Source organism: Astyanax mexicanus, chromosome 18 (assembly GCF_023375975.1).
Source record: "Astyanax mexicanus isolate ESR-SI-001 chromosome 18, AstMex3_surface, whole genome shotgun sequence".
NCBI lineage: Eukaryota > Metazoa > Chordata > Actinopteri > Characiformes > Acestrorhamphidae > Astyanax > Astyanax mexicanus.
This window is the reverse complement of record NC_064425.1, coordinates 44,079,659-44,097,788: the sequence shown is the minus strand read 5'-3', so window position 1 is coordinate 44,097,788 and position 18,130 is coordinate 44,079,659. Positions and strand designations below refer to the sequence as shown.

General features: G+C 36.9%; 1 protein-coding gene across 1 annotated transcript in view; it reads right to left on the bottom strand.

Moving 5' to 3' along the window:
- Positions 1-18,130, bottom strand: part of nphs1 (NPHS1 adhesion molecule, nephrin) — a 138,413-nt gene that overhangs the window by 27,097 nt on the left and 93,186 nt on the right. Inside the window, exons 15-21 of the mRNA XM_049467072.1 lie at positions 15,912-16,084; positions 12,316-12,456; positions 10,960-11,100; positions 3,667-3,788; positions 1,980-2,142; positions 1,139-1,295; positions 853-1,004 (exon numbers count right to left, since the gene is read on the bottom strand). Coding sequence (XP_049323029.1) covers positions 853-1,004; positions 1,139-1,295; positions 1,980-2,142; positions 3,667-3,788; positions 10,960-11,100; positions 12,316-12,456; positions 15,912-16,084 — 1,049 coding nt within the window. The remainder of the gene's footprint in view (positions 1-852; positions 1,005-1,138; positions 1,296-1,979; positions 2,143-3,666; positions 3,789-10,959; positions 11,101-12,315; positions 12,457-15,911; positions 16,085-18,130) is intronic.

Below are 18,130 nucleotides of genomic sequence, written 5' to 3'. Positions count from 1 at the left end.
AAGAGTGAGTTTTTTGAGTGAAGTTCCTCTAGCACTAAGGCTGGGTGCAGCAGTATTAGCATTAGCATTAGCCGCTAACCGCAGCACTAGCACTTTCTTTTGTCTTTCAAAGTCGAGTATATTGTACTGTAGTCTGTGTGTTTACAGTGTTAAAACTACAAAGCTACGTGGGACAAACCACTGGCTGATAGCGGTCTGGGATACCAGAACACTCAAGGAATTCATGTCCTGCTAGCACTGAAGGTAGCTGCTAATGCTAATGCTGCTGCACCCAGCCTTAGTGCTGGAGAAACTTAGACACTGAAAACTCACCCTTAGAAAAAATGCTAGAAATCTAAGGTTACTGTAAATAAACTGAAGCACTTTAATCACCCAAATAAACATTTTTCAGGGGAGAAGTCTGTGTAGATTAACATCCAGTGCTTATTTGACTTGAAAATGTTTTTTTTTTTTTTTAAGAATTACAATTTTGCTTACTTGGGCGCTTTCTCCAGCTTCCCTATTAGAAGGGAAAGATGGCGACACCCTTGCTCACTTCGATTTAAGCATCCTTAGTATTGTTGCTTAATGCCCCTAATAATCCGGTGTCCCCTATAGTCTGAAAAATATGGATTAAAAAAAAGTCCAAACCCTGATGCTACCACCACCATGCTTAACTGTTAGCTTAACAAGGAACGTTTTTTTTTTTATATACTACACCTTGATCCACACCAGCAGTTTTAGGGTGTTAGCAATCTTCTTATAGCATAAGCCATCTTTATATAGAGTAACAATTCTGTTTCTCACATCCTCAGAGAGTTCTTTGCCATGAAGTGCCATGAGGAATGTTTGTGTGTGTGTGTGTGTACGTACTGGTGCTGAGGAGCTGGATGTCCAGGTTGTCCTCCCCCTGGCTGTTTCGGGCTGTACAGGTGAAAATGGCGTAATCCAGAGCTGCGCTCACATTAACCACAGTCAGGGTGCTGGTGTGGATGGCCCCCTCCCTCACTGTACGTTCTAGATATCTACACACACACACACACACACAAACACACTGACAAATACAGTAGTATAAAAAGGTTTGGGCAAAATACAATAAAGTGTTTCAGTTTTACAGCCGTATAGCTCATGGTGTGTGTATAGTATAGTAAGTAAAGACCTGGGATTGGGGAAGTCCAGTGGTACTCTGTTCTTGGCCCAGGTGAAAGTGACGCGTGGGACACCTTCTGCCTGACACAAAACGTCCACATCAGTGCTGCCGTCCCCCCTGCTGGCCACCTTCCTCCACTGTGGCCCTTTCTGCAACTCTGGAGCAACTGTAGTAAACATAGACATCAGAGGACAGGAAGCTTTAAAACATCTTATAAGTGCTACAATCGAAATAATCTTCATACTAGGCTAGATACATCTGAGTTTTGAGTCCAGCACTAAGGCTAGGTGCAGCAGCATTAGCACTAGCCGCTAACCGCAAAGATAGCTCTTTCGTCATTCAGAGGCGAGTATATTGGAGTTACATGGGACAAACAGCTAGCTGATAGCGTCCTGGGTTACAGGAGCACTCAGGTTCACTGTTCCCCAGTGTAGCGCTATAGGGCAGCATTTCCTAGCACAAATTCTGCTGTTAGCAGGTAATGCTAATGCTGCTGCACTCAGCCTTAGCGCTGGAGAAACTTCAGTGAAAACTCACCATTAGATAAAATATTGGAAATCTAAGCCTTTTGTAAATAAACGGAATTGACTTATTCATATGTTTTTAAGAATGACGGTTTTGTTTACTTAACTTAGCTTTTACCTGCTGAAAATAAAAAATAGAAGTTATTGATATTGTGTCTTATAATTGATTCACTTTATAGTGCGAAAAATACAGTACTACAGTAAAGTATAGATAACCAACACTGTTCAACTGTCTTCAAGGCTTTTAGCATGTCTGTGTATTTGCATGCATTAAATATATGTACAGTTTTTCTACAGTAATGTGTTTCTGTAGGTGCCGAACTCACAGCGCACTACGAGCTGCCCCACCACACTGCCAGGGGGCGCTATTTCATTGTCAGCAGTGCACTGGTAAGGTCCTGCCTGAGCACGGGTCACCTCGTACAGAGTCAACAGTCCTGTAGCACCGTCCTCGCTCTGCTCCCCCAGCTCCTCCACCTCCCCCTCGCCCTGCAGAACACACACACACACACACACATCAGGAGATACAACACACCGAAACAATGCTAACAGTGATCCCGCCGGGCAGGTGATTGACAGACTCTGTGTCGAGAACAAAGGCAGAAAAACAGACGATTGCTTCAGCAGTTTTGAGTTATTATCCTGCTGTAAGGTGAGGAGTCTTGCAGCGAGTCCTGATGCGTTTGGTTGAATCCGAGCGGATCTGAGATTCTGTTCACTTTACAGTAAATCATCACGCTGCTGCTGTCATCAATAATGACGAGAGGTCCTGATGAGGTCCTGCTGCTTGAGCAGCCGTACATGTCCCAGCATCAGGTTTCAAAGATGAGTGATTTTACTTTGGATCAATGTGAGGTTCCTCCTTAAACCTTCTTCTGTCCATCATTCTGCTTCATACCAGCTGATTTTATTTATTTATATATTTTTTTAGTAAGTAGCTTCCATATTCTATCCTAGATGTTACCATTGCTTCCAAAAATACAGTACAAAAATACTGGACACTCCCATAATCTCGAAATCATTCAGGTGTTTATTGGCAAAAGAAGTGTGTTACTAATGGTTTTCTATGTGACTGTGCTCCCAGCTACCTTGAGATCATTAACCACCTAATCCCCCATCTATCTATCTATCTATCTATCTATCTATCTATCTATCTATCTATCTATCTATCTATCTATCTATCTATCTATCTATCTATCTATCTATCTATCTATCTATCTATCTATCTATATATCTATCTATCTATCTATCTATCTATCTATCTATTTTGACAATCTAGTTTCTTGAAAATATCTGAATATCTAAAATTATCATTTTTAACTGTCAGGTCGGGAGCAGAAAGGAGACAAGGAGAGCGGACGCACTTGCGAGTACTTATTGAAATTAATAATAATAATAATAATAATAATAATAATAATAATAATAATAATAATAATAATAATAATAATAATAATAATAATAATAAACAAACAAAAAAACAAAACTCTGTTTAAACACCACTGATTCTGGAAGAAACAGTGCATGTACAGTTGTCTGAATATTTTTTATTCCCATTTGTTGTATGTAGGTATATATCATATATCGGACTAAACGGCAGCAGGACAATGGTAGAGCGCTTTTAACAGAAGTAAAAAAAAAAGAAGAAGAAAGAAACGCTCTAAAACGGCACAATCCTCTCTAACACTGACAAATGTGGCCTTTGCGAAAGCTGCTTTAATGAAAGCTATTTTTCTCCATTTAGGACGGAGGTGTAGCGCAGAGAGGTGAGAGTGTGGCGTAGTTAGAGCAGTGAAATATGGCACGTCCTGCTGCTAAAGAGTGCCACCGACACAGCCGGGAGAAAAGGAGACAAAGAGGAAGAGAGGGAAGCCGGAGAAAGACGAATAGATGTGCCGAGAGGAGAGCGAGGGGAGGGGAGGGGACGGGTTAGCGGGGAGGAGGAATATCGAAAGAGATGTAGCTGCCGAGGAAAAAAAAATACAAAAGAGCGTAACAAAGGAAGAAGTCACTCACCATCCACTTCCAGGAGAACATGCCGGGGGTGATGGGATTGGCGTCGGCTTCGCACATCAAGTCAGCGGTGTCTCCGACGTTAACGAACACCGGATCCGTCTTCATCTTCACCGTCGGGGAATCTGCACAATAAACACTAGGATGCTTAAGATACACAAACAAACTGAGTCCTGGAGAGGGACGACTGGACAATTGAATGTAGCGTACACACTGAGGAAAATAAGTACTTGGTATTTGTACTTAAAAGAGTACAGATCTGTACTTTTATATTGAGGTACAAAAAAGTACCTTTCAGTGAAAGTCCTTTTTTTTCCCCATGTTTTTTTTTTTTTTTTTTTTTGTGCCAGTAAAGATTATAAAGATTATAAACTTATCATCAACTGAATATGGATCAAAAACTTGATCCAAAATTGTCTGGCTTTCAAATGAAAAAATGTGCAATTAAAAAAAAAAAAAAAAAAAAAAAAAAAATATATATATATATATATATATATATATATATATATATATATATATATATATATATTTAAACATATATATATATTTCACCCCCTTTAGGCCCTGTCTAAAGATACTTTTTTACCTTTAACTTCTATTACTTTTGTACTTCACTATTGTAAGTCTCTTTGGACAAAAGCCTCTGCCAAATGTAATGTAATGTAAAGTAATGTAGTACAGTGATACTGAATTACTATATTACTATATAGTATTACTATATTGGGCTGAATACTTTTGCGCATCACACTTTTTTAATTCAGATTTTTTATTTAATTACGATTTTGAAAACCATGCATAATTTTTGCTCCATGTCACAATCACGTGCCACTTTGTTAAGTTAAGTTTGTGGTTGTAAGGTCACAAAATATATAAGAAGTTCAAGGGGTATGAATACTTTTGCAAACTGCAAACTGTCGGCCATGTGAAATGCAAGAATAAAATTCTCAGCCATAGAGAAATGCATTTAAAATGCATTTGTGGAATTAAAATCTGAAAATCTGTAAATAAAGGGAAATCTGGTTCGTTTTTTACATAAACGTTAAATACTGGAAACAACATCTGATTCTAATTGTACATTTAAAATAACAAAAAAAAAAATATATGCAGCAAAAAATACTCAAATATTCAAAAGGTAATAACAACAGTTATAGTGGGTAGATTTTATGTCTGAATAAATGATAAAATATTACAGCTCAATCAAATGTACACTGTGTTGGGTATAAGCTATATGCGAGCAGTAAAATATATATATATATATATATATATATATATATATATGTATATATATATACATATATATATACATATACATATATATATATATATATATACATATATACATATACATATATATATATATATATATACATATATACATATACATATATATATATATATGGGCTGTTCCGGCTTTAAGATTTTAAGAGTATATTTTACTCAAAATACAAACAGATGAAATACAAGCAGATGTTCTGTAGTAAAACGTTACGAGAGCCGAGCTGAAACAGTTTAGTAACAGCAGATTTAGTATTGTTGTTGCTCGTGTTTGATGTTTGTTGGCAGTGGAAACTCTACAGTAAAGTATGGTACAGTAGCGTAGCGGCGTCGGGGTTAATGAAGTGTCCAGAATGACTGTTCAGTTTTACACACTTCCTCAAGGACAGGCCTTCGCCAAACTCTACAGCTCTGTGCTGCCATCCATGCCCAGCATCGATTTTTCACCCCTAAAGTAGTAAATAAATCAAGAAATAAAGTTTGTTTTAAACTGAAAGTTGTGTTTTTCCAAAAATTGAGCTCTGAAGACATTGCTAAAAATATTGTGGTAAACATTTTACACTATTATATACTCTCTCATATCTATCTCATTTGAACACACCATTAATTCAGTGTATTTTATTATAAAAAAAAAAAATTCTGCATTGTAGATTAATAATAAACAGCATGTCATCAAAACTATAAAGAGAAAAGCGTATGGAATTATTTATTCAACCAAAAGATCAGCAGTCAGCTTTATAAGGTAGAGTCACCTGGAATTCAGGCTTTCAGTTAACAGCTGTGCTGAACTCATCAAGAGTTAATTACTTGAATTTCTTGTCTCTTAATAAAGTGTTTGTGAGCATCAGTTGTACAGTGCAGTGATAGCCCTATATAGTAATATGTAATGTAATATGTAATATGATTATCCATTTAGAGCATTTATTAGCGGAAAATGAGAAATGGCTGAATTAAGAAAAAAGACACAGAGCTTTCAGACCTCAAATAATGCAAAAAAAAAAAAAAAAAAAAAACAATTTCATATTCATAAAGTTTTAAGACTTCAGAAATCATCAATATTTGGTGGAATAACCCTGGTGGTTTTAAATCACAGTTTTTTTCATGCATCTTGGCATCATGTTCTCCTCCACCAGTCTTACACACTGCTTTTGGATAACTTTATGCTGCTTTACTCCTGGTGCAAAAATTTATTCAAGCAGTTCAGTTTGGTGGTTTGATGGTTTGTGATCATCCATCTTCCTCTTGATTATATTCCAGAGGTTTTTAATTTGGTAAAATCAGAGAAAATCATCGTTTTTAAGTGCTCTCTTATTTTTATATTTTTTATTTTTTGGTATCTGTAGTAAATATAGTAAATTCCCTCATCCAGCAGTTCTGCTGTAGTTTTAAAGGAACTTATTAAAACCTATTTAAAGAATAGAAACCCCCAACTTCTGAGGAACTTCTGACAAACCTTTTTTGAAGCGGAAGGAACTCAATTAAAGTCACTTTAGCTCATTTTCATGTTCATTTTCTACGATCCCTCGGCAGAGAAACACATTAATGTGACTCTAGTGAGAGTGAGTGAGCGTCTTACAGTATCTCTACTTATTACTTATGAAAGCGCTTTTATTTCCGAACCCTTAACAATCGCAACATGGCTGCTCTCTGATGAGTTTAGGGAGCGTCTAAAAACGTTCCTCTGAAACCTGAAAGCGGTGAGCAGCTCTAACTATAGTCATCACACATTCATCACAGCCTCCCTACAGACTCGCACTTTCTGTTTAATGTTTAACTGTGTTTCATTTCCCTGCGTCGTGCTCTTATATCTGTGGAGCGGTGGGTAATCTCACCCGCCTAAAGTGCATGATGTGTTTCGACACCGCAGCTCTGGGCGTGAGCTGGAGGGTTTATGACTTTATGCTGCTTTACTCCTGGTGCAAAAATTCAAGCAGTTCAGTTTGGTGGTTTGATGGTTTGTGATCATCCATCTTCCTCTTGATTATATTCCAGAGGTTTTCAATTTGGTAAAATCAAAGAAACTCATCATTTTTAAGTGCTCTCTTATTATTTTCTATAGTTTATATTATATTATATTATATTATACTTAATCATTTATTAAGGGAAATGGATCCAATATTACATATCTGTGAGGGCAAAAGTATGTGAACCTTTGCTTTCAGTATCTGATGTGATTTTCACAGTTTTGCAGCAAAAACTGCTGTAAATAAACATTTCCAGTAGATATAGATCAGTCCTTGGACATTCCCAAAAATATTATTGGCATCAAGTGCTGTAGTATTTTGTGGGAAAACACTGCACTGACTTTGGACTTGATAATATAACACAATGGATCAACACCAGCAAATGATATGCCCCGCCCCTAAACCCATACATCACCCAGTGCCCCTCCTTCCATTTTCTTCCATTTTCTTTTTAAGCATTTTTCAAATTTGAGCTGAGGATAAAGTCAGCTAAAATCAAGGGGGTTTAGTGCCCCTTTAAGGCCTCAATTATTTTCTATCTGCTGGCTTTTAATTTAATTGGGTCATAAGAAAAAGAAATGAAAAGGGAGAGGAGTATCAGATTAATTCTGAAATTGTCATTAATATTATTTTATATTTAGAGCACTGGGGCCTCCAGCAAGTCAAAGAGTGAGAAAGTGAACAAATCAAATCAAATCAATCTCAACAAAACTCTCTAAAAGTTTAACAGAGTTTAGAGCCACTAAACTAAAAACCTATTTTTAATAACTGAAATGTATTACATTAAAGTAATGAAACATAAAAATTCTGCTTTCAAATTTTATAAACGTTTCATCAAAAAAAAAGAAAAACGCTTTTGGTAATTGTGGTAATTTCTGCGTTTGCAGCTCCCTCTCAGCTTCAACTGTGCTATAAGCGAGGATGATGTTTCTGTACACTTTGGTACGCAGACACATAATCACAATACGCAAATCAATCAATTAATTAATCAATCAATAATACTGCCCCATGGAGATACCTCAGACAATCAGCTCTCCCTCTAGCTCTGCACCTAAACCCATACATCACCCAGTGCCCCTCCCAAAATACTCCTTCCATTTTTTAGCCTGTTTGAGGATAAAGTCTGCTAAATCAGGGGTTTAGTTCCCCATTGAGAGCCAGGTGCGCTTTGACTTGGTGGATTGCTATTTTAATGGTGCAGAGCTTCGGCGAGTCTCAGCAGATTCTGTAAGGTTGAAAGACAGAGCCTGAAGTGTTCTGTAATATGCCCTTTAAGGCCTCAATCATTTTCTATCTGCTGTCTTTTAATTGGGTCAAAAGAAAAAGAAATGAAAAGGGAGAGGAGTATTAGATTAATTCTGAAATTGTCATTAATATTATTATTTTTATATCCAGAGCACTGGGGCCTCCAGCAAGTCAAACAGTCGGAAAGTGAACAAATCAAATCAAATCAAATCAATCTCAACAAAACTTTCAGAGTTTAAAAGAGCGAGAGTCATGAGCCTGTGGATTCTCAGAAGAATCCCAGAAGAACGTGGACTAAAATCTTCAGCCAATCGTTCCATCCATCTCTTCCTCATCTCTTCCTTTCTCTTTTTCATCCCTCTCTCCTCCACTCCCACTAGAATCATGTCCTTAACCAAGCAGCCCATTAGCGCTCGTGTAACCTCGCGCATGTTGACGCACTCCGGGCGCTTCCCCATTGTCTTAAACGCTGGAAATAAGGAACTCCTACATGGAAAAAACAGGACCATCTGTAAAAGCTATTAAAACGGCCCATACATAATGAATATGTACCACTGTCGACTGCTATTGTACCACGACGCCGGGATCCATTAGTGACGGAGGATTTGCTAGACCACGCAGGCCTAGATTTTGAAGTAGGGCTATTACTAAATCATTAAGGAGGTAAGAGACGGCTTACAGGCCACTATATATTTCTCTCTCTCTTTTTACTCCCTCGCTTTTTTCCCCTGTTCTCTCCCTCGCTCGCCCTCCCTGCGCCTTTCACTCCTTTGTTTAAAGCATCGGAAATAATTTCCCCCAACACATAAGTAAGCGCTAATAAAGAGCGTATCTACAGTATATCTCTGACAGATCGTTTAAAAAGTCGGCTCGTTCAAAGAATACTTCAATGCAGAGTCTTATATAACCGTATATATAACCTTATATAACCAAATGATGGGATGGGCATCTTTAAAATCACACCATCTATATCTCTAAAAAAACATTTAAATTCTCTATATGCAAGAAAAAAGGTGATGATGATTAGAAAAGTGGAGGAAATCAGTTGCTTCAAGTGTCACATATAAGTTTGAAAACCCCTGATTTGTTTTGGGTGATTTTCCTTTTTAAATCAATCATTGATTGTTTGAATCAGCAATTTAATCAGTTAAATACATGTATGGGGTGGTCAAATGTATGCATCTGCCTAATTTAGTTTATAGAATTATTGCACACTTTCTGTAAATCCTATAAACTTTATTTCACTTCTCAAATATCACTGTGTTCATCTGATATATGACATTTAGATTTAACTGAAACAACTAATGATTTTTAAAGGAAAATCATGGAAATTATCAGGGGTGCACAATTTTTTTTCATTTCATATCACATATAAGAATCACAGGACATGATTCCAGTAATCCATGATCTTGAATTGCTTGTTTTTAGCAAAGTTGTTGCAGGCTTTCTTGTGCATCAGCTTTAGAAGAGGCTTCCCTCAACCTTCTACTTCTTCAACCTCTGCAGCAATACTGGCAGCACTCATACCTTGAGCCTGTGGAGGCCTGTTCTGAGTAGAAACCCATCCTGTATGATCTTGGCAATCATGCTGTATCTATGCAATCTTTCAGTTCTTCTAAACCATCTGAAATAATTTCCCCGTAACATAAATAAGCGCTAATAAGGAGCGTATCTATATATCTATCTCTTTAACATCTGCTTGTTTAAAAATAATAATTCACTGCAGAGTCTTTTATATAACCTTACATATCCAAATGATGAGCATCATCACTGCAGTATTTTCAATATATATATATATTTTTTTTAAATCACAGCATCTCTATCTCCAACACACATTTAAATGATCTGCCTGCAAGCAAAAGGTGATGATTAGAAAAGTGTAGAAAATCCGTGGCTTTAAGTGTCACAGATAAGCCACAATGGGAGATGCAGTAAATCTGCATGAATGAAGATAGAAATGGGTTGATTGATTCTATAAGAAGTTCTCAGCCCGAGGGTCCAGATTAATAAACTATATACTGTGTAATAAAGTCGGAAATGAAGTCCTGCAGTTCTTGCATTTGTTCTACTTACGCTTTCTTTCAACAGACACTTGGAGCACAATGGGCTACAATAGGGCTTACTTTGGTTTGCAAAAGTATTCATACCCCTTGATTTTTTTTTTTTCACATCTTGTCAGCTTACAACCAAAAAAAAATAAAAAGAAAATGTATTTTATTAATATTTTTTTGTGATTTTTTGGACCAACACAAAGTAGCACATAATTGTGAAGTGGATTGAAAAGGATAGTACATGGTTTTCAAAACTTAAATCAAATAAATAACATGTGCAAAAGTATTTAGCCCCCTTTACTTTGTCCGAAACCCCTACAAAATTAAATTGCCTTTAGAAGTCTTAACCTAATTAGTCTTATTATAAATACAGCTTTTCTGTGAAAATCTAAATAGATTACAAAAGAACACCAGTGAACAAACAGCATTCATCAGTATGAAGACCAAGGAACACAGGTCAAAAGAAGTTTAAAGCAGGGTTAGGATTAAAAAACAAAAAACAAAAAAAAACATATCCCAAGCTTTTAAAGCATTCCAAGAAGCACTGTTCCTCAATCCATCATCTAAAAACCAAGGAACCCGAGAAAAATAGGATTTTAAAACTGTTTCTACAAACCTACAGTACCAAGAAAACCATGTATCATTTTCATTCCACTTCAGAATGATGCAATACTTTGTGCTGGTCCATCACTTATAATCCTAATAAAATGCATTTACAGTGAATAATGGTGTAATAAATAGGTTATAAACGAGGTTCTCACACTGAACGTCGAGTTTGATGATGGAGCTCCTCTTCCCTTCGGCGTTGGAGCACTCCACTCTGTAATTCCCAGCATCCCGCCGGGTCACGTTCCAAATCTCCAGGGCCCAGCCTTCTGGAAAGTGGTAGCGATGATCCCTATCTGTACAAATGCGAACAAACATATAAATACATAGTTCAAAAGTTTGAAAACCCTTGATTAATATAATAATGTGCTTCCATGGGACACAATACTCATTTCTTGCCTATGACTCTATGGAGGTTTTGGTACCTTTAAACATATAGGGCGCTATTGTACACTTTGCACAAGGTGCGTCATGATGCTCATTGCTATCTGTCACTCTGTTAACAGTCTATTTTCACGTCTTGCACCCACACTGTTTAAAAAAAGTGTCGAGTTGAGTTTAGGAATAAATCTACACTGATAGGCATGGTGGTCTGGAAGTGAGGTGTGTTCAGGTCATTTCTGGCATGGTTTTATCTGGGCTGCATGAAATAGAGGTGCTCCGCTGACTGATCAAAACCCTGACAACAGTCAGCAGTCAGCCACCCAATCCTATCCTATAAAGCATTACTGAGTCCAAATTAGTAACGTGCGTTAATGCTTTAAGACGATTGATAGCCCTATTTTTTAATGTAAAATATAAAAAAACATAAAAAATAAAAATAATAATAATATATTTTTTGTTATGTTATGATTACTTTTAATTATAATATTTATGAGTAAACACTGTGCAAAGATGGACAGTAAGTGTAGAAACAAGACGGTTATTATAATATTCTGAATGGATTGTGAATTTTAGAATAATTTCATGCCACTATCTGCAATATATGTGGATTAATATTACAGTAAACAGTGTTTTGTTTTATTCTGATTGGCTATAACAGTAATGCAGGCGGTTTTGACAGTAATGCACATAGTTATATAGATTTGTAGAACAATTTTACACTCAGTTATGAAGAACTCTCACAGTCGAATCGTAAACACTGAACACACAAACACAGCTGTCCCGTCAGCCTGTACCCCCTGTGTGTGTAGGAGGGGGGCGGGGTGTACGGGGGGTTTATAGGGGGGGGTACCGGAGGGGCCTGATCTGATGAGGAAGCGCTCGGCGGAGCGGCGCAGACTGCAGACGCTGTGTAACATTCAGCATGACAGCAATCCTCATTTAGCCTGCATACATTAACACACCAGGCAGGACCACATCTGGCAACCCACCGTGCCACAGAGCCTGCCAATGTTTTATTCAGCGCACATATGGCAGCACGAGTGTGTGTAAGAGTGTGTGAGAGTGTTTGTGTGTGTGTGCTCAAGTGTGTTTGTAAGCCTGTATTGAGATGTTTCAAAGGACGTTACCTTTAACCACCTTCTCGCCGTGGAACAGCCACTCACAGGTGAAATCCTCCGGATTGGCCGAAACCATGATGGGTAGAGTGGCCGTGTCGTCCTCCACGATCTGAACCTCGCTGGGCTGATCTTCTGCAAACTCTGGAGGAACTATGAAAGACACATACAGGAGATTAGATAAAAAAAAAAAAACAGAAATTTAGCAGCCAGTATCAGTTACACAACGCAGTAGAAACAAACAACAATAATGGGGAGGTACAGTACACTCTAAAAAACAGAGGTACGATATGAGTACTTTTTTGTACTCAAAGGTACTCTCTTCATTATTGTACCCTCAAAGGTACAATATTGGTCTTTACAGGGTCAGATTTGTTCCCTCTGAAGCACAAAGTAATTTCTAACAGCAATAAATACAAATTTGTACCATTTAACCTGCAGACAAAAGGTACATTCAGTATTCTGTATCACTGAACTAATAAACAATATATATTTTATTTGCACATTTTTTATTTGAAAGCCAGAAATTTTTGGATCATCAAGTTTTTGAGCCATATTCAGTTGATGATAATGTTTATCATTTTTATAATCTTTACTGGCGCAAAAAACATGGGTACAAAAAAGGACTTTCACTGAAAGGTAATTTTTTGTACCTCAATATAAGGTACAGCACCAGCGACAAGCTCTGTACTCTTTTAAGTACAAATCTGTACTTATATTTCTTAGTGTGTAAGAGAGCGCAATAAGAAACACAAAAAAAAATAGAAGATTCGGTACCACTTTAAATTAAGACTACCTTTATAAAGGGTTTATAAATGCTTTACAATTAGTTTATTAATGGTTACTAATTAGGTTGTAAACATTAATAAATAAACATTAATAATCAGTTATAACACATACGTAGAAAGGGCAACAATATAGATGGCTGTGGGTTCACTATTTGGCAAACAACAGGTCATTAATAAACCATTAATAAACTAATTGTAAACCATTTATAAACCCTTTATAAAGGTAGTATTATTTTAAAGTGGTACCGAAGATTCTAAGATGAGATTTGAAATATTATTAATATAAGATTTTACTTCATAAAATTATAAGATAAAAATAAAATAAAATAAAAAATGCGGAAAGAAGAATATATACATGAATATATAAATACGTGATGCTATAGAACAACAATTCTCAACTGGTGGGTCGGGACCCAAAAGTGGGCCGTGGACACATTCTGGGCGGGTCGTGAACAACTTGAAAAACTAAGTAAAAAAAAAAAAAAATGATGGTTTTATAGGACTCGAATATAATTTTTTTGTTGGTTTGAAATCCCATTCTTAAAAATAGCTACAGTAATATCACCTGACCAAAAAGAGATATTTATGAATTTAGCGGTGTGATATGATAATCCTTTGATTTTCATATTTTTATGGAACTCCAAAATCTGATATATACAACTAAATAGGCAATTTTGCTACATTTGTCATGTCATTAATTTAAATTTTTACAGTATTATTCCTTAAAACATACTTATTTCCCTCTGTAAATGTGATCACGCTCTCACTGGAGCTACCCTTTTATAAATAACAAAAAAAATAATGGAAAATGTGTTTTTTTAGTCCCACAAAAATATTTTTTCCCCCATGTACCAACCGTATCAGTTATTATTTTAAAAATATAACTATAACTATATAAATATAAATATAAAGTAAAAATATATATAAAAAAAAGAAAATTACTGAAAGGGAGATATGGTTGATTGCTTTTTTTTTACATTTTTTTATTATTTATTTTTTCTAATAACACAGTAACTAAACAAAGAACAAATATTTTACATTTATTAAATTACACTACACAATATTGCTTAGCCATTTTTTTAGTCAGTAAATATATATTTTTTTCTTTTTCACTTGGTTTTCTGCTTTAATAAAAAAAAAAAAAAAAAAAAAAAAAACTTGTGTCAACCAAATACTGAATGGGAGAAATTGATGATATATGTATTTTTTTCCTGATTTCCTAATAATATAGTGCATCAATGTTTTGTTTTTAATGTGTTCTTAGCAAAAAAAACAGCTAATATTTTATATTTAATATATTATGATTTATTCTCTTAATTTTAGTAAAATCTTCAGTATTATTTAGACACATTTTTCGGTCAGTTTCATTTTTTTACTTTTTTTTTTTTACTTTTTTCTTTGCTTTATTTCCAGCTGGTAGTTTTGCTCTGTTTGTGTTCCGGTCCCTGTGTAAATAGGGCCTCGCTCCCACTGGACCTTTCCCTTCATAAATAACTAAAAAAGCCCCACAAACATTATGGTGTGGCTGCAGATTCTTTTCCAAGTGGCTGAATCATTATTTATGGATAAGGCCAGAAAACCCAGAGCAACAGAGCTCAGTGCCACTGTGAGACCATCATGCTTCTGCTGGAAACACTAAAACACTAATAAAATACAGAAAAAAATGCAGCTAAAAACAAATATAAAGATGTAATAATGATGTATAATGAAGAGACCACTTCAGTTGCTATTTATAGGTTTATGTTTGAGTGAAATGAACATTGTTGTTTTATTCTATAAACTACAGACAACATTTCTCCCAAATTACAAATAAAAATATTCTCATTTAGAGCATTTATTTACAGAAAATCAGAAACGGCTGAAATAACAAAAAAGATGCAGAGCTTTCAGACCTCAAATAATACAAAAAAAAAACAAAAAAAAAAAAAAAACAAGTTCATATTCATAAAGTTTTAGGAGTTCAGAAATCAATATTTGGTGGAATAATCCTGATGGTTTTTAATCACAGTTTTAATTTCATGCATCTTGGCATCATGTTCTCCTCCTCCACCAGTCTTACACACTGCTTTTGGATAACTTTATGCTGCTTCACTCCTGGTGCAAAAAATTAATTCAAGCAGTTCAGTTTGGTGGTTTGATGGCTTGTGATCATCCATCTTCCTCTTGATTATATTCCAGAGGTTTTCAATTCAGTAAAATCAGAGAAAATCATTTTAAGTGGCCTCTTATTTTTTCTGTTTTTTTTTTTTTTAGTAACATATGGCTAATATGTATTTAGGTTAATTTACATGATATTAAACTTTAGACTGTTTATAGTTGTTTTGTTGGTATGTTTTTTCTGTTTAATTTGAGCTAAAGAGAATTCAGTGTTTAAGAATCAGTCAGATGTTTGTTCTGCTGCTCAGTTCTTCTCTGTTGTTTCTACAGAAATGATCTGTATTATCTGTAATGGGGGCGAGGCTGAAACGCTCGTTCTGTGTGTTTATATCTGTAAACAAACACTAATGATTCATTAATGAGAGCAGATCTGCTGTTTAACACTGTGCTGCTGCGCTGGACGCGATCACACACACATACTCACACACACACACACACACACATACACAACACACACACACACTGACATTTCTTTATGCACTTAAATTATGGTGAGCTTTGAAGAGGTGGTCGGCAAAGCAGCATCAAAGTCAAGCGTGCTGTCAAGCTTTACTACACTGTAATCACTGCACACACACACACACACACACACACACACCTCTCACACACACACACACACCTCTCACACACACACACCTCTTACACACACACACACACACTTACAGAGAACGTTCAGGACGTAGAAGGTGTTCACTCCCTCAGACAGGAGGCTGCTGAAGGCCTGACAGCTGACCCGTTTACCGTGATGCTCAGATCCCAGAGGGAGGGTCAGTTTGCTGCTGACGGACAGGCCACCAAACTCCGCCCTCTTGGGGGCCTGCTCCACTCCATTCAGCCTGAGAGAGAGAGAGAGAGAGAGAGAGAGAGAGAGAGAGAGAGGTGGTTACTAGGGTGTTGCTGTGCTGCTGCAATGAAATTCATGGTTTTGAAAATATTGTATTATTTTCCTGTTCGTTAAAATGCAGCATAGATGTTTCACCATACAAAAAACAGGTGGTTGCTTGGTGGTTGCAGCTTTATTGTTAAGCGGTTGCTATGGTGTTGCTTAGAGGTTACTATAGTGTTGCTAGGCTGTTGCTATGATATTCCACGTGGTTCCTAGAGTGTTGCTAGACCATTCCAATGGATGACCAGGTGTTGTTGCTGAACACTAAGGGATACATTCACCATATGAACCAGGTTGTTGCAGATTTGTTGTTAAGTGGTTGCTATAGTGTTGCTAAGACATTAATATACTGTTGCTAGGCTGTTGCTATGACATCCAATGTGGTTACTAGAGTGTTGCTAGACCATTCCAATGGATGACCAGGTGCTGATGCTCAACACTAAGGGAGACAATCACCATATAAAACAGGTGGTTGCAGCTTTGTCATTAAGTGGTTGCTATAGTGTTGCTAGGCTGTTGCTATGATATCCCATGCTGTAACTAGGGTGTTGCTAGACCATTTCAATGGATGTCCAGTTGTTGTTGCTGAACACTAAGGGATAGTGAAACAGGTGGTTGCTATGTAGTTCCAGCTTTGTTGTTGAGTGGTTGCTACATCGTTGCTTAGACGTTAATATAGTGTTGCTAGGCGGTTGCTATGATATCTCATGCTGTTCCTACAGTGTTGCTAGACTGTTCCCATTTAATTCCAGTTGTACATTTAGGGATACGTCTAAGTTTCAACACGTGATAACACAAAATGCACACACAGCTTCTCCAGTCCCTGTACCGGAGACAAACTGCCAATAGATTAGGACTCTCTGGAGAAGATACCGTACCTAAATTGGACTGAACACTGAATGAACAGGTGTGCTGTTTCTATCTGCTGACTGAGCACACTGTTCAAATGAACCCACACAGGCGAGTATTCAGTAAAACACAGCAGGTACCTCCGAAAAGATGATTCCCAACAAAAAAGTTCCCAACAAAAGTGAGGAGCAGGAATTGCAGCTGCCGCGCCGGTCAGCCGCACCGCAGGAGCCCTAAAGTAAGATTATTTATTTATTTTTTCTCCGTGGCAGCAGTTATTGACTGTGCTGGAGACAGACTCTAACAAGGTAATGACTCAGCGATCACCGGCTGCCCGTCGAAGGCCCGAGTGCCAGGGAAACCGAGCCGAAGATGGATTGCCAAACTGTCTGCCTGCCTGCGCAAACACTTCACACTCCAGCGCTCCGGAGTCTGGAGACATTACCGCGGTGCTCGGCTCGCGGAGCATCAGCAACCTTTCCCTTTGTCTCTTTAGGGACGGAGATGAGCGAGCGGCAGGGACAGATCGGCTGAGATGTGTTATAAATGTACCGGATTACATCCTGTATCACTGCACCCATCAGCAGGCTCATTCTTCCATTTGAGACTGGCGTTAATCTAACGGAAGGTGTAGAGAGCGATGTGTGACAGTGAGCTCTTGATCTCTCAGCTTTGAGAATGTAAAATTGGGAATGTAAAACTAACTGCGAATGTTTATATTCGGAAATAAAAGCACCAGTGAAAGTTCTAACAGGACGTAATGCGACATGCCCTTTACCTTAAATAATCACCCGCTTCCATCAGTTTTTAAAAGACGTCTATTTACATAACTGCTTTGCTGCTTTTAGACACTGATGTCTCGAGACAAGAAAAGACATGACAAGACAAGACAACCACAGTGAGCATATATATATATATATATATATATATATATATATATATATATATATATATATATCATTCCTGCTTTGCTTTTTATGCATCTCGATGTTTCCCCTTCATTCAAGACAAGATATAACAATACAAGACAAAACAAGACACGACAAGACAAGATATGACACAACAAGAGAAGACAAGAAATGACAATACAAGACAAAACAAGACACGACAAGACTCAACACGACAAGACAAGATATGACACAACAAG